The 23,790-nt window shown below is 43.2% G+C and overlaps 2 protein-coding genes across 3 annotated transcripts; both read left to right on the forward strand.

The window, feature by feature from the left end:
- Nucleotides 1-1,079: 1,079 nt before the first annotated feature.
- Nucleotides 1,080-11,447, forward strand: MYOT (myotilin). 2 transcript variants are annotated; one of them, XM_035560680.2, is made up of 9 exons: nucleotides 1,080-1,480; nucleotides 3,558-3,741; nucleotides 5,186-5,284; nucleotides 7,119-7,168; nucleotides 7,705-7,837; nucleotides 8,995-9,202; nucleotides 9,657-9,822; nucleotides 10,350-10,483; nucleotides 10,905-11,447. In XM_035560680.2, the coding sequence occupies exons 1-9, from the start codon at nucleotides 1,080-1,082 to the stop codon at nucleotides 11,075-11,077; spliced, it is 1,548 nt and encodes a 515-aa protein (XP_035416573.1). In that variant the 3' UTR covers nucleotides 11,078-11,447. The 2 variants fall into 2 exon arrangements, with proteins under 2 accessions (XP_035416573.1, XP_035416574.1); XM_035560681.2 differs by having other exon boundaries at nucleotides 3,591-3,741.
- Nucleotides 11,448-12,537: 1,090 nt separating this feature from the next.
- PKD2L2 (polycystin 2 like 2, transient receptor potential cation channel) lies at nucleotides 12,538-22,797 on the forward strand. The gene is made up of 11 exons (XM_050713680.1): nucleotides 12,538-12,574; nucleotides 12,691-12,792; nucleotides 13,091-13,224; nucleotides 14,424-14,680; nucleotides 15,522-15,743; nucleotides 16,412-16,640; nucleotides 17,140-17,310; nucleotides 18,839-19,020; nucleotides 20,305-20,422; nucleotides 21,172-21,273; nucleotides 22,622-22,797. Exons 1-11 carry the CDS (start codon nucleotides 12,538-12,540, stop codon nucleotides 22,697-22,699), a joined length of 1,632 nt encoding a protein of 543 aa, XP_050569637.1. The 3' UTR covers nucleotides 22,700-22,797.
- Nucleotides 22,798-23,790: the final 993 nt, after the last annotated feature.

Here is a 23,790-nt window from a genome sequence, read left to right on the forward strand (position 1 = left end):
AAATGAAAGCTTTAAATCTTCATAAAACAAGAGCAACGTCTTCAGCTGATCTCCCCCCAAGGAATTTCTGACCCCGTGGATCCCTTCTTTGGGCTCTCCAACGAGAGGAATACAATATACTGTGTATATATAGCAGCAAAACAGCTGATCTCAGTGGGGCAAGATTACAATTTTTTCCAGCACATGTAACTGTGTGGATTTACATTCTCATTTTTTATTAGTAGCTTTTCATTTATTTGGGGGCGGGGGGGGGGAGGGCTGGTACTTACTTATCCTGGAGCTGAAGTTAGTTGTCAGTCTCAACAAACTCAGTAAGTTTGCTTAAATGAAACATTCCCCTTCTGTAAATTGGTGAGATACCAGGTTTAGATACCAATGACTTCCAAAATAAATGGAGGACCTCTGAGCTGCTTGGCGGGCCCTACTTTATCCTGGGGCTATGTCATTCTGGCAATTATTAGCCACAACAGCAAATCTCAGGGAATCTCTCTGAACAGAAAAACACCGTCCTCGGCATTCCAATCCCAAATCTCAATTTGATATAAAAAGATCTGAATTCAAAAATTTGGTGATGGGTTGTTGCAATAAGCCAATTGCTATTTCTTTCAGAAATTACTGGGCTCTTGCAGATAAGATAGCCATGGTGAGCACTGCAGCTGGGTCTGATGGAGTGCGTGACTTGTTCTTTTAACCTGAAATGTTTGTATAGTTTTGAAATAGCTCTAATCAATCCTAAATCATCTTATTTTAAGCTTAAGCTTTAACTGTCAACTGCCTGAACATAGTATTCTTTGGACTGCTAATGACTGCTCACAACATGGTATTTTTGCAACTTAAATTGTGATGTACAATTTACTTTATCTGTATTGTCTTCCTTAAGGGAAAATCCACACCAAGAAAGCCTCTATTCTGCAAGGCCAGGGTTCCATTCTATCCAGGAGCCCAGCCAAGAAAGCTTTCGTGGCCTACCAGCTAGTTTTTACCCATCACCTATCCAAAGCCAGTTATCACCAACAAAAACCCAGGACAGTCGTGAAACTTCTCCTATGAGTGTCCATAATTTCCCATCCGTTTCCTCTATGTGCCAACCAACCATGTTTAACTACGAACGTCCAAAACACTTTATCCAGTCTAAGAATGTGTGTCAAGGGCAACAGCAGCCTCCGGGACCTGCAACCTCTACAGAGCCGAGCAGACAAATCAAACAGTCCTCCATTCTAATACAGCCTCGTAACCCTAGCGGGCAGAAATTCTCCTCCTCGTCATCGCTGAGCTCTTCAATCACGCTCTCCTCGCCTTCCTGTAGTGCCCCTAAGGAATCCACATATCCCGTCACGCCTGCGTCTGCGCAGTCTCCTGCTAGCTCATCATCCGGGCAACGGCTTATATCCATGCCTAACCAACCCCCCGCAGCATTCCTGTGCTCAGTGCTACCCTCGCAGCCTGATTATAACAGCCAAACTCCTCCTGGGGAACCTCAGTAAGTATACACAGGCTGCTAACTTCCCCTTGCTTTAATCGGGCCTGGCCTGGCCTCTCCTGCGCACTGACCAACCCGACCCCAGCCCGGCCAGCTTGGCCGAAGCCAATGGTCCAGCTCCCATTGACTTCTGATGCGCGAGGCAGGGCTTTGCATGCGTGAAGTGAGGCGGGTTAGGAGGCTGAGTGCTTGCCCTTGGTGTCTCTGTGGGAAAGAAGGGTATAAATGAGGAATTGAACTGCCCAGCAGTCACGCCACTGGCTGTTGCACACGTTTGTCGGGCTCAGTTTGAACGGTTTAGTGTGATTTGATGGAAATCACTTGTTTAACGGTATCCAGAACAGAAGATAGCTGGCCATCTCAAATGAACTTCTCTCAACAAACATGCCTTGTGAACAGCGAGGAAGGCGGCAGTATGTTTCACATACTGCTGTTTCACAACATTAAGATTCCTAGTAAGTCTCAGCAGAATTTTCAGGCTCTACATCATGATAGGACTCTACACTTCCCTACAATACAGTTTTCATTAATCATACGTACTAGCAGAAAGGCAGCCGCTTCAAAATTTTACCCCTTAAGACCAAAGACCAAATTCTTTCCTGAATAAGTATTATATCATTTTGCCTTTGGGCTGCAATCCAAATACCTCCCAAGGTCAGTGAGATCTCAAAGGGAGCTGGGTCTTGCCTTCTCACCAACTTGTACTCCTGCCAATATTAGCTGGAGGTCCCAGGGAAAGTCAGTGCCGAATATCCAGCAGAGGGTATTAGAAAGGTGATAGGGGCAGGGGGCTCATGCTGACCTGGGTATAAATACAGGTTTAAGTGTCAGTTTGTATTCAGGAAACCTGAACGTTTCTGGGTTGGGTTTTTTTGCTATTTTTTTTTGGGTGGTTTTCGGAGAACAGCACTGTGGGAAGGTAAGACCAAGTGGGGTAGCTGGGACACTGAGAAGAGCTTTTTAAAAGTCCTGCAGGAGTCCTTGTGGGTTAGCTATGCATCTGGAGTAACTGCTGGGATTTGTGTATGTGGGGGGAGGTTGTTTGTTTTCATAGCAAAGGGCTTTGGTACCTCACTATGCCTTTCGCATAAGCTGCTCCAAAGAACTAAATGCAGCATCCTGTGAGCTGAGAAATCATTTTCCTAATTATTATACGGACGGGTAAATGGGGCATGAGACTTTATTAATCTGTTGGGCAATTTATTAAGTTATAACTTGGGCAAGCTTTTAAGTCCAAGTAGTTCTGGAACACACATGAGAATTATAACTCTTCTGCCCTATTGTAATCAGGGGACCAAAATCCTAAGCGACCAAGGCAAGAGGATTTAGATACAAATAACTATGAGGCCCTGCTGAGTTTAAGGAATGGGGTTAGATCCTGTCAGCACAGAGTGCTGTGACCTCTTGTAGACCTTCACAACCTGGCGAGGGATGCTCCTCTTTTCCTAGCACCTTTCAGAATCAAGTCTACTATCTAACTTGCTGCCAGAGCCAAGACTTGATCGTCTCTTGACTATGGATTACAGAAGCAGGCTATGTGGGGATTGTAGCATGGCACCTAAAGACCCCTGTGGGATAAACTTAGTTATTGGACATCTGAACAGAAATACCTTCTGGGGCCCTGAAGAAGAAGATAGTAAATCATTTGTCCACACATAATGAACTAGTTTGTAACTCTGCTGTGGATTTGCAGCACCAAGAGCCTTTTTAGCAATTGAAATTGTACAGGAGTGAAGTTCTTGAGGGAGAACCTGCTCCTGGAGAGACTCTCCAAGCTCAAGCTCATTGGAGTTCTCAAAACACTGCTAGCCTGGCTGCATGCATTCAAACCAGGACAGAGGCCACTGCAAGATTTCGGGATGCTGAATGGTGACCCACAGCAAGCGACTGTGACAGTGCTGTGGGATGACACTGAATGACTTGATTAGACAATGATGCTTCCCCCTAAGTTTTCTGTCCTCAGTCATGCCACCTAGCCTATCTATCTCCCAAATTCTTTACAGGTTCCTTTGAACCACAGTTTCTAGGTAGCAGATTCACATTTGTGTCTATAGTGAACGGCCAAGCAAGCCTACAGGAATAACTTTGTTTCCTCTTCCTGCATGAGTAGTTACTCAAAGCCAATGTATAACAAACAAGCTAGCATCAACTCTATGCAGAAGACGTCTGACCAAGAAATTCGAGGAACAAAAGAGGCCCTCATCCAGGACTTGGAAAAGAAACTCCGGTGCAAAGACAACCTTCTCCAGAATGGCAACCAGGTAAGGGAAAGCTGCTGACTAAAGAACCAGTTTGCTCTGCCCAGGTTTCACCCTGCATTCCAATCCTGGAGTTAATAAGCTACCCAAATCATTAGAAACTTGGAGAAATACCGATACTTAAAAGCTTACTCTAGAGAGTATCACCAGATGTGGTAAACCTCTTTGATTTCTTTTTATACGAACCATAACCAATCAAACAAAACATGTGACCTTTTATGATAAAGTCTGTGAGCTATAAGAGGGTCTTAGACTCAGTGCCTATCTATTCATTCTGTGAAGGGACAAAATATAATCCTCTTGATCAAGAAATTGAAACCTTGGAGACAAAAATCGCTTACCAGTTGGGAAGCACATTGCAACAAGCTCGAGTAAGCAGGTCTTTAATGCAAGTTGCAACCTTCCTGCTGGTTGGAGGCAACTAGTAAAATCCCAGTGTTTATAGTTCCCATCTTCTTTTCCCTGAAATAGAAATGAGTTTTGCCATTACTATCAGTGGAAAAAGGCTTGTATCATATATATATATATATATATATATATATATATATATAGTCTTAAACATTGAAGGAAAAATAATGTCAGGTCAAATATGAGTTAATATGTCCCTAACAGGAATGTCCTATCTGCCGTAAGAAAGTTTGCCATTGCAAGCCAGCCTTTCTTCCCATAGGAAGCCAGGCTAAAAATAAGGCTTATGCAATCACCACTGTGTCCCCTCCTCCCCTTGTCCTCCAACAACGTCTGAACCAACTGGCCACTCTCAGCCACACTTAATCTCAGCAGTAGTGATCTCAGGGATATTATGCTCTCGCAGGTTTTGCAAAAGGTCTTGCTCTCTTCTAAAGAAAAGTCCCCCAAGCCTTCTCAAATTGTTATCCACACAGGAGTAATCACATATATATCCTGTACATGAGGTAAATTTAGTCAGTTTGTCCTCACCTCATAAATTCAAACCCAAGATAAACTCTTGGGAAGCCAAGTTTCAGGTGTTTTGGTGCTTGCAGGAATAACACATGGGAGTAGGGGACAGTAGCATCTAGCCCCTAGCTGCTGAAGTAAATCCACAGCTGAATGACTTGGGAAGTTTTCCCAGTGCTAACAGAAAGGTACCCTGGGACTTACTCTGGCTTCCGAGATAATGCCATCAGTTATCCATAAATAATCCCAGCGTGGAAAAAAAAGAGGCGTGGAAGGCCACAGATGGCATTAGAGAGGCTTTGATGAACAGGCAGTTTAATCTTTTATGCATTTCAGTGCTGTATATATTGAGGCTGACTTCAGTAGGCATCACGGACTGCAAACCCGCTGTAACAGAAGTAGGGTTTCTATTCAGCCACTGCTTTCATTGACAACACCCTGACTTTGTGGCATATTAATGCGTTCTTACAAGATGAACTGAAATAGTAAATGGACTTACGACAAGAATTCCGCTCTGCTCTGCTTTTAGCGATTAACTTATGAAGAAAGAATGGCTCGCAGGCTGCTAGGACCAGAAAACGCTGCATCTGTGTTTGAAGCACAAAGCGAAGATATGCAGAACGCACAGGTAAACGGGGCCTCTCTCTAGAGCAGTAATTTCCTGGTGGCGGTGCTGTGAACTGCTTATACTTAAAGAGGATGGAAGGAGAGAGGGTGTTTTCTTGGTACCAGTGCAGGAGAGGGAAGGGAAGAGCTTTTGCTAGCAGATCTCTGTATAGTTGGGATTTGGGTTTGGGGGAGATGATGGTGGAGGGGGGACAGTTTAAGCACCGAATGCTGGCAGTACTTACATCATCCCCTTGCTGGGCCTGATCTGTAGGAATGACCTCTCTAGGGAGGAATTGCAACAGCTGCTACCCAGCACATTGCACTCTGCCTGTGACAGGCAGGGAGAAGCACAGCGAGGGATCCAGGTACCCACTCTAATAGCCTGAGTTCTGCCTTGGCAAGGACAGCAAGATTTACACCTGTCACTGTTTGGAGTCAGTGACATTGACTACAGGAGGTCAGGGCTTCGGGGTGGGATTGGCTGGATTTTATCCCTTCCAGAAGCTTGCAATTGTTAACACAAGACAAAGCAGTTATTTTAGCAGCCCACATGCTGATAGCCAAGAATCTATTACTACTGGCATGTTCAAAAACATTTTAGCTGGGGACTTGCATCATTCATTGGTTATTCAGAACAGGCCAGTTAAAAGCTCTCTCTGGCACTTCTTTGATCAAAGTTACTGGAAATATCTGTGATGTGGCACTGGACACCTGTGCTGCCAAAGAAAACATCCCTCCTGCTGCATGCATGCAGAGAGCCAGCAGGCTGGCATTCATCTTTCCAAATGCAGTTAGCAAAACTCTTCAATACAAGAGACACTTAAGATCACAGCAAGGGTGGAATACACAGTTTGAGCTATTTCTCCCCAGCAATCACCTGACAAAAGCAGACAAGAAAGGAACATGATGGATGTCAGAGAGGATGGGAGACCTCATTTTATTTTGCATAAAAATGCTCCATATAAAGTGGAAGGAGAAATTGGCTTATGTTTAGATTTATTTTTTTTAATTCAGTATTGTATTCACTGATTCATTCAGGGAATGAAGCTAAAACTTTATTTAAATCTAAACCTTTACTTACGTGATGCTTGCCCTGAACTGAAGGCTGATTCTGTGTTTGAAGTTTAAACCCAGGCTTAAGTGTTCCACAGGAATGGGCTACGGAGTGCAGAACCAAGCACCGTAATGGCAAACACCCCAGAAATGTCCATGTAGCATTTCCTCTGCCTGATTCCATTGCTAAAATGAGTCACTGGTGATAAACTCTGCTTATATTTTCCAAATATCCAAGCTCCTATCAGGAATCAGTCCTGGGTACTTTAGCAGATTTACTCATGTGATTGTGGAGCTGTCAGTAAGCTTACTTGGTGCTGTGATGTAGAAAGAAAAATATTTTCCAGCTCCGCATGTGTTCTCTGCTACTGGTACCATATTTAAGTGGGCACAATACTATGTTCTTGCCAGTGATTCCACTTCTATTCCTGCTATTGGGAAGGACATTCTGTACTTAGTTCTCATTTTAGATACTGCCAGTAGCACTACTCCCCTCTAACAAAGGTTATTGGCTTGCCAAAGGCCCAGTGTGCCAAACGAAGCTGCTGCACCTATCACCTGTGCAGAGTGACAAGAAGCTGTTCTATTAATAGTACTTGTTGCTAGCACAGCAAAAAGTCTAGCGTGAAAAGAGAGCATGTTAGCATATGATGCAAGTTCCTTTACATCTTAGCCCAACAACTCCTAAGTATTCAGTGTGCTTTAAGGAGCAGTATACTAACTCAGAATGGCTTCTCATTTGGTTTATAGATTAAACTTCCTCTGTAAATTAATTCACCTTTTGTCTTTCTCTTTCCAAGCACCAGAACGCAGAGAACATCAGGCTGCAGGTTCCTACAACACATGTAAGGTAATGCATAAACCTGTGCTGTGCTACTCTTTGAGACCTTATTTCAGATATTTCTAGACAATGCTAGCATTCCTTTGCTTTTCATTTTTCCTGAAGTAGTAATTACTAAACTCATTTACTTCAACTAAAATGCTAACATTAGAGGATGGCTGCTGAAGCCTGTGGTGTTAAAGCAGTCAATTCTGAGTATAACACTAAATTTTGAAAGACTTGTATCTAGGGCAAATATGTGTCATAGTCTAGAAAATACTTTTCTAGTCAAAGCAAGGCCCAACAATGTAAATGATGAAACACAGCCCACATTGTTCTTGTAAATTCTTTTGGATATTAGGCCAAAGATGAGTTTTGCTATGTTATGCTTCTGTGTTAAACTGAATAACTTCAGCAAGATGAGTGGTTCATCAGTACTCATGCCTTACAGCTGAAAAACAACCAGAACTGTAGTGTTGGGTTCCTAAGCCTCCTGAGTGACTCAGCACTGCAGTGAGATCTGTGCTATGGTAACTTTTATACAACCGCTACTGTCCTCGTTTTAGGAGCAGACCATCCTCAAGAGGAGATGAACGTGGACATGATGCAATTCAGGAAAAGTTTTTTCAACCACGTTTTACACAAGTACCAGAAGATGTCATTATTGAGGAGGGGCGATTCTGCAGGCTCGACTTCAAAGTAATACCAGCCTTTCACTTTCAGTCCCCTTAGCTGTGTGGTGTGTGTGGCACGAATAGCTCTCTGAGCTGCAGTGCCTTTGTGGCTTGATGAGCCAGAGCACTAACAGCAGGTTGCACAGGGTCTCTCCAGGCAGTGTAAAGCTGGTAACAGAAGATGGGTAAATGTGTCAACGTTTTCCCTTGGAAAACGTAAGTGGGATTAGTTGCATAAGAGTATGGCTAAAGCTAAATGCTGGTAAATATGGACCACCACAGAAGACTCACTAGAGCTCAGTGCAAAGACTGAATATTAAGACCTTGCTTCAAGAAATCTTTTAGAGAAGTGACCTTGTGCTCTCCACTGGGACACCCGCTGGCTTCAGTGGAATGGAAACCCGTCCAGTACAGCCTATGTAGGAGAGGACTACCTGCTTTTAATGAGCCTTCTATAAGGCTCATTAAAGTGTGCCCTGGCTGGAGCAGGTATCTGGCAAGGAAATGTACTAATTACAAACAAATAGAACAGCAGAGTGGCCTGAGACTGCACAGTAATTGTGCCAACCCTAGGGTAAGAAAGAACCTGGTGCTTGCACATATGCAGCTTTACTGCAAATATTGTTTTCTGATTGTGGCATGACTTGTTTTTTTCCCAATTGCATCCAGAAGGACTTCAAATCCCTTGCCTTAAATAGAGCCAGGCAATACCTTAACGTGACCTTTAGCCATTTTGCTGTGATGCGATGGACAGGGATGTTTCTGACTGTGATGGACAACCTAGAGCATGTCTGCACGATACAGTTTATTTACATACTTTATCAAAATTGCACAAATTTTGGCACTGCTACAGTGCTAGCTGTGAGATTGATTAGATGGGCGAGCTCCCTCCCACCACGAACCCACAATGAACACCTTTGACTTAATCAAACCTATTTTATGAGATGGGAACAACAGGGGTTTGCAGGAACAGCATCCACTGTCTTGCAGCTAGAGCTCATCTCTGCACAGCACTCCACGAGCCTTCCTCTCTGCGCAGCACCACATTAATATTCAAAAATTAATTTTTTGTAGTATGACCATGACTTGATCACCCATATACATCAATCTCTATACAGCATTGAAGAGTTTGTATCATCTTAAAGCTTTTTAACCCTTTTGCTGCTTTTCTCCCCTTCACAGGTTAGTGGGCTGCCAACCCCAGATGTGATGTGGTATCAGAACGGAAGGATGGTACATCAAGACCAGTTTCATAAAATGATCGTGTCAGAAAAGGGATTCCACTCATTTATTTTTGAAGCAGTCAAATCATCTGATGCAGGGACATATGAATGTGTGGCTGTCAACCGTGCAGGAGAAGCATCTTTTGCAGTAAAAGTGGAAGTAATTGGTAAGACAGAGAAAACTGATGATTATCAGACACAGAGAACCTCAGTCATCTAATGCCTTCTTCTGTGTGTTTGGGATATTAAAGCAATTACAAAGTAGAGGCAGATCTCCAGATCTTCAGGCTCAAAGTATAACAAACACTTTACCTTTTCCAAGACTATTTTAACATATACATTTGGGATGAAATATTTCTTCAAAACCCTTGTAGTGGGGGATTTAAACTTAGTGTGATATCCAGAATCATCTCTTAGAACTGACAGCAACTCTCCCTCTAAAGTGGGTTGTGGCTGCTACACCCTTATGCACATGGGAATGAACTACCTGTAGGCTAAGAAGTTCCTGTACAGAATGTGCCCTCCTAAATTTAGCATTTTGAAACCTTAAAAAAAAAAAAAAAAGCCTGATAATAATGTTCAATACTTACAGTAACTCCTCATCTTTCCTCTTTAATTTAGCAAAAGAACATCACACGCCTCCAACTTTCATCTTTAAGCCACAAAGCAAAAAGGTTTTTGAAGGAGATACAGCCAGACTCGAATGCCAGATCTCTGCCATCCCAACACCTCGGATTTACTGGAAAAGAAACAATGAAATGGTACAATATAATACAGACCGAATAAGGTATCCTACTAATGAGTTGGCTATTAGTGTGTTAGGAAAATAATAACCAGTGTTTAAGTCAAATTTGAATTAGCTGCTTAATAAAAACAGCAGCTGGGGAGCTAGATACGCCCCTCGTTTATGAGGAATGATGAACCAGCCCATGTGCTAGGCAGGCATGATGCTCAGAGTATTGTTTTGAGGACACAGTGAGAAAATGCTGTGACCAGATAGATGCCACTGGACTCCAACCGCAGTTACACAGCCCAGTGAGAAGCATGGCTATGGCACCAAGAAATGCAGCATTCATCACGCTCTGAGGCTGTGGCAGCTGTAGAAGGGTTGTGGTGCCACCAGAATGCTACCAAGATGTGAATTATTGGCAGCTTGTAATAAAAATGCAATGTTTATATTTAAATAGTTAGCAGTGCCCTGCAAGAATCGTTGAGGGCTTTCTCAGCTCCTCACATTTAAACAGACTATTATTTCAATGCTTTCTCACCTTCCCCCTCCAAGCACTCACATGTAAATACCCACATTTTTTTCAGTTTGTTACATGACAATACTGGAAGGATTTGCCTCCTGATTCATAATGCAAACAAGAAAGATGCTGGTTGGTACACAGTGTCTGCTGTCAACGGAGCAGGAGTGGCCACATGCCACGCCAGACTGGAGGTTGCAAGTAAGTACCACTTTGCAGTGCCATAACCACAACTTGGACAGCCACTTGCACCTGTATTCCAAATGGACCCTGAAGGTTAACCTACCAAAGCTTGGGCTGCTGGAAGGACTTCTTTCCCAGGATAATGAACTACAGAAAAAGTAACTAGCCCAAGAAAATCTCACATTTGTGCAATACTATGTGATGAGTCTTTTGCAAATGGTGTCTGCATCTGCTGCCTGCCCTGCTAAAGCCTACATTTTGACAGATACCAAGGAGGGTGAATGTCGTCCTTCCCATAAATTTCCAGCTTGTCTGTTAAGTTCTTCCTAAGGGTTGGCTGTTCTATGTTGCAGATTAAAAAAACACAATTGGGTTGCTATACGCTGGGTCTTTCCACAGTCTGGGAAGACACTGAAAGAGGCTTTTTTCTCTCTTCCAGCACACGCAAACAAGCCAGTTCCAGCCCCAAAGCACTTACGGGTTCGACCAACTTTTAGCAAGTATTTGGCACTTAATGGCAGAGGACTGGACGTGAAACAAGCTTTCTCACCAGAAGGAGAGTTTCAGCGTTTGGCTGAGCAGTCTGGACTGTATGAAAGTGATGAACTTTAACTGGAAATTAAGAGGAAAACTCACACCTATAAGAGACAGTTACTACATAGACGTAGTTAACCGATGGTTGCTCTGATTAGCAAAACACCTATCTACGTACTTCTACTTTGACTCTTGCACATTCTGTTGTTCTCCTTTTACCTGTTAGATTTTATTTATATGGGTTGGTGAATATAGCCATTTACTGAGTATTGTATTTTAAGCCTAAGAAAGCAGGGCAATTAGATTTTACAGGTGTAGGTGGTTTTAGCTCCACCTGTGCTTGGTTACTTGCTAAATTAGATTGGTTTGTACTGCTTCTCTAATATCACTCTTGATAATATCAGAACTCTGTAATGTCTGAATACTAAAACCAAATAGACTAGAGTGTTTTTATGAGGACTACATAGAGGCAAATAAAACTTTAAATATCCACCACGGGCTACGACTCTTCCTTGATCTGTTAAAATGCAGCTACAGCTGCCTGGCACCGCATCCAGCCCAGCAAAGCCCAATTCTTACCCTGCTGGCTCTGTAGGGGTTCCTCCTGTTCCTTCCCCCTTCCTTGTCTTCTGCCTCCTTAGAGCTACTGCAGCTCTTAGCCCTGAAACATGGCAGTGAGGCATCACCAAGATTTTTCCTTCTTGCACGCTTGATGCAGAAGCTGCACTATATAATACAGCACTAAGGCTGCCACAACTTCCCTTCTTCTAATAAAGGAGCGACTGGGCCTTACACCTCTGACTCTCAACAAGATCTTGATTTGACTAACACAATTTCTATGCTGTTATTCACAGCCATCTTGCTCAAAATACCCCAAAACCATCCCAAAACCCGATTTTGCCAAATTCCAGCAACCTAATCTGAAGGTTTTTCAGCCCTGATCTCTAAAGGCAGATGTGTGAAGACAAATCCAGCTTGAACTCGGTCTGTTGGGGCGCACAGTACCCCCTGCTGCTAGCCAGCTCCCCTCAGAGCACCATAAGGAGTGGACAAAATGAGGTCTCAGCTTCACACCACACGGCTGTGCTGGTTGATAACCCCATATACCTCAGCTGCCCGGCTCCCACCACCACCCTGCTACTCCACCTGGGCTGCTAAAGCAGCAATAGCTGCTGTAACCTGCAATAACTTTGCAGCTCTGAGCTCAGCCAACGCCGATTTCCACCCGTGGGCTTCTCCCGGAGGCGAAAACGCCTCAGTGCTGAGGGAAGGGCACGGTGCCAGAGCCGGACACCAGCACCCCCAGCCCGCAACCATCGCTCAGCGCCCGTCGCCATGGCCGCAGCCCGCGTTCCTGCCGCTCCGGAGGGGCAGAAGGGAAAATCCGGGGGGCGGCCGGGCGCTCAGCCCGCAGGCAGCCCCTCCGCCGGGACAAGCGGGGCTCTGCGGGAGCCGGTCCCGGAGCGGGAGACGCCGCCCGTTGCGATTCAAACGAGGGGAGCGAGCGCCGGGAGCTGCCCCGGTCCGGCCCGGCCGCCATGGAGGCGGCGGCGGAGCAGAGGCTGAGCGGCGGCGGTGCGTGAGGCGGCCGCGGGCCCTCAGCGCAGAGCTGCCCGACCGGCGGCTCCGGCTTCTCTGGTTTAAAGCTCAGCTTCTGCCTTCGTCGTTTCCCTCCCCCCCCCCCCCGTTAGGTGTCACAAAACCCCGGATAAGCTGCAGCGGAGAACTGGAGCTGAAAACGACCCTGCAGGAGCTGGTTGTCTACCTCATTTTCCTTATCACTCTCTGTCTAGGTAAGTCAGCAGGTGAAGGGGGTGACCGCGCCTGTTTACGAGCAATTAATTTGAAGCCTGGCACTGGAGGAGCCGTCCCTCTTCCAGTATGCAAGAGCAGGCGAGGAGAGCGTAGTCATTTAATCCTTACTCCACCTGTCTTCCAGCCAGAAGCGTTATTTCAGTCAAAATTGCTCCAAGTGTGTTTTCCTAGCACCATGACTGGTGCTGATGATTGAAGAGGGGACAGCGTGCTTAGAAGTTGATGTCAACCTCTTATTTCATCTGTGAGCATCCCCATTTTGCCCTTTCTTCCTAGTGACATTTGGGATGGTGAGCACCAACATGTATTACTTGAACGAAGTGATGTCACGTCTCTTTCTGGAACAGTCTTCTGCTGAAGATCACGGGATTGATTTTGAGAGTATTAGGAACGTGGCTGATTTCTGGAAAGTAAGGCTTTCAGTGCAAATATTTTCTTATATATAGCAACGAGGTAAAGAAGCTCCTAGTGCTAATACAGAGTAATAGAGTCTCCTGGTCCACCCAAAATCCCTGCACTAGATGTTGCGGCTTCAGTTGAAGAAAGATAAATAACTTCTTAAAATGTAGAAAGTCAGAGTACAAACTGTAATATTTGTACTTCTGATAAACAGTCTGAATAGACAGTTAAGGAAAACAATAGGTTAACTGCAGCATCAAATTCGGAATGTCAGTTTCAACAAAAACAAAGATTTGGGGTTTACAGTTATTCTGATTTTCAGCTGTTTAAAAAAAAAAAGTTAAACCATACTTGGTGTGATTTTCACTGGAGTCACCAGGAGAATATGCTGTCTTGGTTCACCTAGTTTGCTATGATATCACATCTTACTGTGGTTATAATTGCAAAACAGGTATCTCTATTTTCACTAGTAGATGAAGGACCTCCCAACATTGCCATCACTGCCCAGCTGACATCCAAAGGGAAAGTTTTTCATCCTACCCTTCCTTAAAAATGGAAATGCCTGGCTATAACAATTCATTGGGAATAATTGTACTCCCTCTTATCATCGTGTCTGTTATTGTTAGTCCATAAAACAGTGAGCCCTTGCTATACAATTGCATGCTAATGTACTAAAGCAGTTGTAATACATGTTCCAAACCGTGGGGGCATGTTGTTTTGCCCTCTGGATAATGTTTTTCTCAAGTTCAGTGCTCTTCATCTGCATCTAAGAAACATACAGAAGAAGAGTTTTCAAAGAGCTTCAAAAATAAATACTTTCATTAGGTTCAGATGACTAGAAGCCTAGTCAGAAATGCATATTTCAAAACAGATCTTCAGAGAGTAAGATTATGTTAAAACAACATGCAATATTTTTGTGTTTAAACGTGTTTAAAACTCATTTAATGATACTCCAAACAACTGTGTGCCATAGTTTTGCCCTGAGCAAACCCATTACATATCTCCGATAGAATACAATGTTCACCTATGCACTGCCTCACTTGATAGAGATACTTACATCTTTTTCTTATGAATCCATTCTACTCCCTGTGGAATTCTATCTTAAATTCCCATAAGTAACCTGGGAACCCTGTAAAGATTTGTCTTTTAAAAAGCAGGGTAATAGTGATATTTAAATCTTTTGAATCTTTAACCTTGCTTGTATATATAGTTTGCAGAGGGACCCCTCTTGGATGGACTCAGTTGGGACAAATGGTATGGCAACACGACATCAGCCCTCCAGGAAAACACCAGCCATATTTACTATGAGAATTTATTGTTAGGAGTAGCCCAGGTTCGCCAGCTGAAAGTACGCAATAACACCTGTTCCATCTACCCATACTTCCAGAATTTCACAAAAGACTGTTACTCCACGTACCGTTATAAAGCAGAAGACAAGTCTGACTTTGGTCTAAAGAACGGATCTGAGTAAGTCATTCTACTTCAGATTTTCTTGGGGCATCTTTTGGATATGTATTTATAAGAGATTTTCAGATCTGAAGTACTTTCAGTTGGAACCAGACAGCAAGCACAAAAATGTTTTTGAAAATCTTACTAAATCCTTAATACCGTTATTCTTCAGTAACCTACAATTGTGCATGCCATGAGCTGAGTTTTTCCCTTGTTTACAGTGAGATAAACCATAGATTTGTTTTTATGCCAATACTTAGACAGGAATTTGGCATGGGAAATTTATAGTGGAGAGACAGGAAGAACTGGAAATTGCGAGCCCAGGTCAGCAAAAGTACATGTTAATGGTTCTATTGCCATTAACATCTCCAGAGAAATGCTCAGTTATATGAAGCCTTAATTTAAATCACATGTTTATAAATTAGAGTCATGCTAAAGTGTTGTGGAAACAGAGCCAAAAGGCCTGTTTCACACATTGCATTTAGCATTGATTTAACCCAACGGGAGAATATGTGAACATGGCACAGTAACAATGAACTACAAAAACCAGAGACATTCTTTTTACCTATGAAGATTTTAAGGTAATTAAACTGTCTAGCTCACATTGGGTGAAATCCAGAATCATAAGCACTTGCTTTTCTTGTGAATGTACTTGGTAGATAAAGAAATGGGAATATTTTAAGGTCATAAGTCTCATGCTTACTTCTTGTAAATAAAAGTATTATTTAAAGGCCTGACTTAAATGGTCAATTGCGGATGCAGTGGAACACAAGAACTAAGAAGTATAAAATAAAAAGTGAAAGCTTACTTCAGTACAGTTGTCATAGGCTAAGCTGCTTTCTTTTCCTATTGCTTATAGATGGAAATATACTTCTGCCCCTTCTTTATCCCCATGGTACTGGGGAGCTGCGGGCTTTTACAGTAGTGGAGGATTTATGTTCACCTTACCGAAATCAAAAGAGGAGAGCAGAGAGAAGTTGGAGTTTCTCAGGCAGAATGGTTGGCTCACTAGAGGAACCAGGGTTGTATTTATTGACTTCTCAACATATAACGCTAACGTAAACCTTTTCTGTATAATCAGGTGAGTTCTTACCTTTACTGTGTGTCAAATCCAATTTACTAAGGCATGATGCTTCCTGAAAGACACAAGGAAAGGCTGTTTGCCTCAGGCATACGCAGTCATGTTTCTCAGGCAGTAGCTGGCAAGACAGTAGTAATTCATTAAAAAAAATGCAGAAATTCAGTTAGAGCAGGGAACAGACCTAGTTCCTTCATTTCTAGTTTTTTAAATGGTTGGTGTCTATACAGCTGGTTGATACTGTCGGTAGGAATAGATTCCATAACCTTTTGCAAAGTCAAAATCTAGATTATTCGTACTGTTGTCAGCTATTGGAGGGAAGAGGCTCAGGGTGGGGTGAATATGTGCCCTTCAGAGAGACAGTTTCTTTAAAGACTTAACCAAACAGCAGAGTTTGGGTGTTTGTTTAAATAGATCTGTTGTCCTCACCCTTCACTTCCTTGTAATACTGTTTTCATGGGGAAGTGAGCATCACCCTCAAAAGAAGATCTTGCAGATGTAGGAGTCATCCAGTTTTCCTGTTTTGCACAAATGTTTGGCCCAACTACAGTCTCAGCTAGGTATTATTACTGAAGTAATAATTAATGTTAGACTAGTAAGGGCTGAGACAATTTAAAGGTAACTGAGATAATTTAACGGTAATAGTAACACCAGTCCCCAATTTTTTCCAGGTTGGTGGTAGAGTTCCCTGCCACCGGGGGTGCTCTCACCTCCTCACGTATCTACTCTGTGAAGCTCCTCAGATACATCTCGTTTTATGATTACTTCTTGGCTTCTTGTGAAATCGCCTTCTGCCTCTTTATCATTACATTCATAATCCAAGAAATGATAGAAATAAAAAAACTGAAGATGGAATATTTCAAAACTGTCTGGAACTGGCTGGATTTGCTGCTGGTAGTGGTGAGCTGCTCCTCGACTCTTCTGTGCTTGCCAGCATAGGCTAGCACTGGGTAGACGCCCATCAAGCCAAACAGCCCGACCCCATTCCTGGTTAGAGTCACTCACTGAAGAGGCCCATCGTGGCTCAACACACCTCAACTCTTTCCTAACCTTACCGTCAAGGTGCTGTGGCTCCATGTCCTTTCCACTCTTCATCCACCTTGTTTGTTTTAGCTGTAATCTCGGCACAGCTGGGAAGCACTAGCACACAACTGTTAGCACAGTAAAATGAGAATGTACGCAGTAGGTTATATAGTACAAATCCACCACTGTCACAGTACAAGTACAAATAAATTGGCCAGTAAGGTCTCGTATGTACAGTTTACGACCAAACATCTAAAAGGTTCTTCAAATCTCATCAAGGGCCTGCTGAAATCAATGCAGTCTTTCCTGTGCAAAATAAGTCTGAAGAGAAGGGGGTAGCTGGACTTCGGTTTCACTGTCTTCTGCTTTCCTTCAGGTATCCATCCTTGCCATTGGCTTCAATATCTACCGCACCATGGCAGTGTCCCTGCTAATGGAAAAGCTGCTCTCTGATGAGAATGTTTATCCAGACTTCTATTTCCTTGCTTTCTGGCAAATCCTTTATGACAACATGATTGCCGTCAGTGTCTTCTTTGCTTTTATGAAGGTATTGGCTCTTACTCCCTTTCTTGTACTTGAGAATAGTGTTTCTAAGCTTATTATAAACATTCATTTTTACCTTGCTACAAATGAACTGCAAAGGTGGGGCTAGAATGGGGAATTTTGTTTATAAGATTCCAGAAGTGTTTAAAATTATCTCATTCTCGTAAACATGGGTCACACAGATTCCAAGCCCATCTAAAAAAAATTGCGCACATAGGCAGCTGTCTCCACTGGAGCAGCTGGGACACAACCATAGCCAAACAGCCTCCTTAAACTCAGTCTTTTCCTAGACTCAGTATTATCCAGGTCACAGCCTGACCTATACAAATGGCACGGCTGTAACAGGTGAAGCTATTCATAGTTTTCGTAGCTAGAAACTATGAAAACAGTAGCCGTTTTATAACTGTTTGTGAAACCAAAATGTATCTGAAATTGATTCAGAAATGCCTTTCGGCCAGGACACCTTTAATTTCATTTTTATTTGCAAGTGGATTTGCTGATCTCCAGAGTAGCAAACCTCCCCAAGATTACAGGCTACTTTTATTCCTAACCAGGTGCTCTGGGACCAAACCAATCCTGTATCTTTGCATCCAGTGCCCCTACTACACCAAACCCCAGTGGCCATGACTGAGGCCATCCTTTCACCTGTGCCCAGCACACATCAGTGACTTTAGTTTGGTCGGCCTCTGTGTTCCCAGGGACTGGCTGAAACTTCCCCAAACTTTGCCTGATCTCAGTCTGCTTACAGGCCATCTCTCCAAAGGTATTTATTTGTAAAGCAGCCAGCACAACGTGGCTGCAAAACAGGAAGGGGAGGTGGTCACATCTGGCAGAAGAGATCGCGCCTTACACTCATGCTCCATACAATTCAAGGTCTTGAACATACTCCACGGGGCTTTCTGGGTTGTGTCATTTGAAAATAACAGGCTTTTGGCCTTCCTCCACCTCCCAGGCCAAGGCTGCATGAAGCAGCTGTTTGGGAGCCCTGGCTGTTAACTGGCTGCGTGGAGTCTTCCTCATTACATCCTTTCTGTACCCCAGTTGCACATTGCCCCGCATTATCCTCCCAACAAACTCATTACTGTCAATTTGGTAGCACAGCTGTGCTTACAATTAACAGCTGCCATCGAACAAGACCTGTGTTCAGGCCTTGTTTCGGGCAGAGTAATAGAGCTCCTTACCAACTCAGCTCGGCAGGGAATCCTCAGGTGCAGGAGGGTGGCGTGCCTTCATGTCTCCTTGCCCAGGGTTCCGCTTCTGCCGGAGCTGACTACTCCTATCAGCACCCATCAAAGACCTGGCTACACGCTATCAGCTTTAGCACGTATGCCCTGCAGAATATTCCTTTTCTCCAGAAACACACCCAATCCTTCATACTCCTTATTAACATCTGGTATGCAATTTATTTCCAAGTAAAACTTAACCTATAAATTAGGATTACAGATAACATTCCAGAAGTTCTGTTAAGATGCGATACATTCTGACACTGCCCCCCCCCCCCCCCCAGTAAAATATGGTCTGTTCTCTTGCAGATATTTAAATATGTAAGCTTTAACAAGACTATGACACAGCTATCCTCCACTTTATCTCGCTGTGCCGGTAACATCTGTGGATTTGCCGTCATGTTCTTCATCATTTTCTTCGCCTACGCACAGTTAGGCTATCTGGTCTTCGGGCCGCAAGTTGAAGACTTTTCTACTTTTCTAAACTGCATGTATGCAATTTTCTGAACTTTTTTTATGCAAAATCCCCAGTTAGTGCAGGTACAAACAGTTTCTGCTAAGCAGAACTTTTAAGAGTACAGGTCTCCAACTCTTAAGCCTATTTTTGTTGAGTAAAACCAATTTTGTTGGCCCTACAAGCTGCTTCCCAAAGCCATCATATGTCCTAAAGAGACAACAAATACACTAAACAGGTCAGAGAAGTGTAAGAAAGAGAAACTCGGGAGCAGTTCACCCAACAGCGACAGGAGATCGTCCCCACAGCTCTCAACACAAATTTGCAGTGTGTGAGCAGGCCCCTGGGCAGGCAGGCAGGCCTGGCAACAGACTGTCTTGTTTTGCCTCTTTCAAAGCAGGGACTTGAAATTACCCAGCAGATGTGCCACTGGGTATGCGGTACAGTCCCCAGCATGAAAACCACATAAGAAATGCTTCAGAGACCCAAGGGCTCAGAGCACAAGCTGAGCATGTTCAGAAACTGGAATCACAGCTCTTTCAAGAAACCATCCAGCTGCACGGCTGGGAGTCCCTTAATCCCATGCACTGGCTCTGTTGCTTGCTTCCCCCAATTTTTTTCAGCCACTCACCATAGCAACGACATCAGATCAGTTCCAGGTGCCAGCTGGAGCTGATTGCGATGGTCCTTGCACCTTTTGGCAACCTTAACCTGTCACCCAGGGTGCATTGTGTTTCAGCCGACAGCCACATTTCTCAGGGAGAACTTTAGAGGGATATCTTCAATGTACTGGATTGTTTGAAAGCAGCTTTTTCATATATAATTAAGGCACTTCTAAAGCCATAAAACAGCTCATTCTGGATCCACTCAAATGCAAAACAGTCCTAAGATGCTGCAGTATGGAAGAATAAATAAATAAATGTCTTACCTAAGAATTAAATCCCCTATAGGGGGTCACAGGGGCCTATGCCACTACCTTCTATACTAACAGAAGATAAGGGGTCCTAGAACAAAAAGGAAATCTTTTTTTAAAAAATGTAATACCAAGTGCTTTATTCAAAATCAAAGTATTTCCTCATACAAGACATTTTAAAATTTCTTTGCACTTTGAAATTTTCAAGTATATGCTAAATGCCCAATTTATCATTGCAGTGTAATACTGGCTTCCTTTTTGATTGCAGTGACTACAGTAATAGCAAATCAGTCTCAATTACATCTGATTGATCTTGGGGTTTGTTTGTTTGTTTAAATAATGCTTAAAATACTTCTCTTTAAGAGAAACCAGTCAACCTCAGTCTTGTGCTTTTTTTCCTCCTCCCAGCTTTTCGCAGTTTCGTATTGTGCTGGGAGATTTTAATTTCCAAACCATAGAAGTAAACAGCATCCTTGGACCTATTTACTTCATCTCATTTGTATTCTTTGTGTTCTTCATATTGCTGGTAGGTAAAAACACTCACTTTTGTATAAGCAGTAGAGAAGAACCACAAGGTTCTGTTGCGTAGCACTCTGAGGCAGTCTTTTCCACCCAAAGATGACGCTGTGGCCTTTAACAGCAGACTCGCCTCTGTCTGCCCATCACTACAGCTGGGCAGAAAGACAGTCTGAACTCCTTTGCACAAGTTCCCAGCTAGCAAGGCATTTCACAGCTCTGCCTTCCTCCAAAGAGCCACAAAAGGGGCTTTTGCACCATGGAACGAGGATGTTGCACCTTTCACTATACTGCACCATCAATTTCTTGACATTTTAATTTCTGAAAACTTCATTGAGAGCTCTTGAAAATTGCATGATTTCAGCCTTGTCCAGTGGGAAGGTTAAAGAGAGACTTTGGTGGCACTCTGTAGTTGCAAGGTTTCTCGATCAGTTGGATTGGTGCTTTCATTAGTTAGTTCTGATTGTAAAACCATCTGAAAAAGGTGCAATATAATACAAAGAAAACTGTCACTTCCAAGGAACTGGGCCATTTAGCTGATACTAAACACGGGAAATAAGAGATTCCTCTCCCAAAATAGCCCCTAAAACCCCAAGGTTCTCAGAGAATTTAAATGCATGAGAAGCATGCGTGCACCCAGCAGAGCTCCTCCAGTCCCATTAGTTCCATGCCCTAGCACCGAACAGCCCCCAAAACAACAGGACCAGCATAACAAACACAGTTTCCAGAAAAAATACCAACTGCCTCCTTCCTGTGCAGAACGTGTTTTTGGCTATTATAAACGACACCTATTCAGAAGTCAGAGCAGATTTTGCAGGGATACCCAGTCAAGAAATCCACATCAAAGACCTCATCAGACAGGTAAGTAAATGCTTCTGTAACTACCTCATTTAAATAAATACTAGAGGGGGAATTCTATGCTACATCAGTAGCAAAGAACCTTAAACAGCTGAGCCATAACCATTTAAGAATACCCAATGGTTGATTTTTTACTTTCAGCAAATAATTGACAGATATAACCTTCTATCAAACCCACAGGAGCTCTTAATGGTTATTATTGATACAAGTAGCACACAAATTAGGGTGCAAAGAGCCTACCTTTACTTCACCCTTTCAAAAACAGTATTTAAGACCAGCCTGGTTTGTGGTATTTCGTGAGACCAACTTTCTTCAGAGCTTACTGTTGCTGTTCTTCCCAACCGAGAAACTGATGATCTTCTCTGCATGCAAGTTTAGGGATATTGCCAAGCGTAACTGAGGCAAAGGGGCCACGCACCAAAAGCACTTGTAAGGATATAAACCTTAACGGAAGAGCAACGAGGCCTGTCTGTACTGGTGTAACTATATGAGAGAAGAAGAGCAGGGAAAGGGAATTACAACGCTTCTTGAGTCAGGGCAGTCAAATGCAGTCAGTTAAAAGGCATAGAAAACTTTGAAATAAGCTGCTGAGACAGACTGGGAAGACAAATAGAAATATGTACCTTTAAAATCCCACAGTTCAGACCATTTTTATGTGCCAGAAAGGAGCACAAAACGGCAACAAATCTTTTCCCAACTTTTCAGTTCAATTTGAAATTGTGACCTCCTTTCCTGCTGAAGAGGCTGCATACAGTTCTGTTGCTGGGACACGTCAGTACCTCCACCTTTAAAACCCAGCCTTTAACTGGGAAATGCAGCATCACCAGTAAGACTGAAATACACATGGGATGAAAAACCTACCCATTCAGGCCACGTTTCTCCAGGCTGGCTGACATTGGTCGCTCTGTAGAGGAAGGCTGGCAGCATTACCTACTTGAAATTTTCCTGTAGGATTTTACACGTTGCGGACACAAATTACTTTGCTTCTACAAAGCATAGCCTTTCATACAGCCAGTCCGGTCAGCAACAGCACAGCTTAGTTTCCTCCACCCAACCTTATTCCCCTACTAATCCTGGTCTAAGTTAAGATTAAATTGTATATACCAGAAAATCAAAACCCTCATTGGATTTGATTGGATATTACCTTCAAGGATTTCACGACAAATTTGAGATATAGCAGATAAGTTTCCCTGAGCTAAGGGAACCAAGAAAGCAGTAAGGATGGTGGGGTTTCTTTTTGATTGCCAAGGCAATCACACGCGTGTTTTGTTCCTTGTGTCCAAGTCCTTGTATGGAGGTGTCTGGTTAAATACAAGCCAATTAACATGCTCAACATTCTGTCTGTGCTCAGAGTTGCAATAAGACCCTTGTCAAGCTCAAACTGAAGAAACCAGAGATGGGTTCAGGAGATGAGAACCTGAAAAGGTAGGATCTCAGCCCAGACTTCAGCATTTACTCCCTGGACCTAGAACAGACCTATTCTCACAGGACTTCTGTCTCTTCTTATCTGTGTGAATGAGAAGCAAGGAATTTTCATCCACTAAAAGAAAGGATATTTCCAAGCCTTCCAAAAGAGGCAGCAGTAACGAAAAGGTATGCTTTATTTTTTCCTGTACTCTTACAAACTGGATATATATATTTCAAAAGCTGATTAATGCCAGAGGAGTCACAGTTGTCCCCACTGTTACTTACAAAATCTATTTCTCCACAGAAAACTTTTTAACATGATAGGAATAACAAAAGCTAGAGGTGTAAATAAATAAAAATTGCTAGCTATGCCCCAAGCTTTAAATGAAAGCTTGTTTGAGCTCTGTTCAGACAAGGTCATGAAATACAAGAGCAGAGCTGGCAGTAGTTCCAGGTCAGTGTCTTAGCAGTGTTATGAAGTTGTGAGCTGGGCATTTGCCCAAATGTTAAACTAAAACAGATGTATGGAAAAAGACATATTTTAGAGCAGTTTGTCAGGTCATGGGCTGCATTTGCAGCAAGAATCACTGTAGCTTCCACTTGCTTTACAAAAAGGTTTCCAACAGTCCTTGGTAGACCCATATCCGGGGTAAAGCCAGTGCAAGCGCTTCTAAAACATCTTAAAAAGGAAAAAAAAAAATCTACAAGAAAGGGGAAGTACAACAGCTAGCTGTAAAAACTACTCCAAATAATGCTTGTGGTCTCTCACTTCTGAAGAGATGTGTATTCTCACATCCTGTCTTTTTCGAAGAGCCAGAAGGAAAATTACTTTCAGACGGAGAGAGGACATTTTTCTCCCCAAAAATGCATACATCTTTTCCTCCTCATGCATGCCCCCCCCTGCATAAGTGACACACTGATACGCTAACAGGTACCCAGGTAAACAGTGTTGGCTTTTTCTGATTTTTTTTTTTAATCCCTCTGGTGTGGAATATAAGTTGAAGTTACGGAAAGGGAGAAAGCATCATCACAGGATTCCACCTACTGACAACGCTGACTCAGGCGCCGCTTCTCAGAGCTATGTCTCCCCTGCAGAATTTCAGCAGTAAGTGT

The sequence above is a fragment of the Cygnus atratus genome, chromosome 14 (assembly GCF_013377495.2).
Source record: "Cygnus atratus isolate AKBS03 ecotype Queensland, Australia chromosome 14, CAtr_DNAZoo_HiC_assembly, whole genome shotgun sequence".
Taxonomy (NCBI): domain Eukaryota; kingdom Metazoa; phylum Chordata; class Aves; order Anseriformes; family Anatidae; genus Cygnus; species Cygnus atratus.

Coding starts and splice junctions, on each gene's coding strand:
- PKD2L2 (XM_050713680.1), top strand. CDS start 12,538: ATGGAGGCGGCGGCGGAGCAGAGGCTGAGCGGCGGCG. Junction 14,681..15,521: donor GGTCTAAAGAACGGATCTGA/GTAAGTCATTCT, acceptor TATTGCTTATAG/ATGGAAATATACTTCTGCCC. Junction 19,021..20,304: donor TCTACTTTTCTAAACTGCAT/GTATGCAATTTT, acceptor TCCTCCTCCCAG/CTTTTCGCAGTTTCGTATTG.
- MYOT (XM_035560680.2), top strand. CDS start 1,080: ATGTGCCAACCAACCATGTTTAACTACGAACGTCCAAAACACTTTATC. Junction 5,285..7,118: donor AAGATATGCAGAACGCACAG/GTAAACGGGGCC, acceptor TCTCTTTCCAAG/CACCAGAACGCAGAGAACAT. Junction 9,823..10,349: donor TATAATACAGACCGAATAAG/GTATCCTACTAA, acceptor CATTTTTTTCAG/TTTGTTACATGACAATACTG.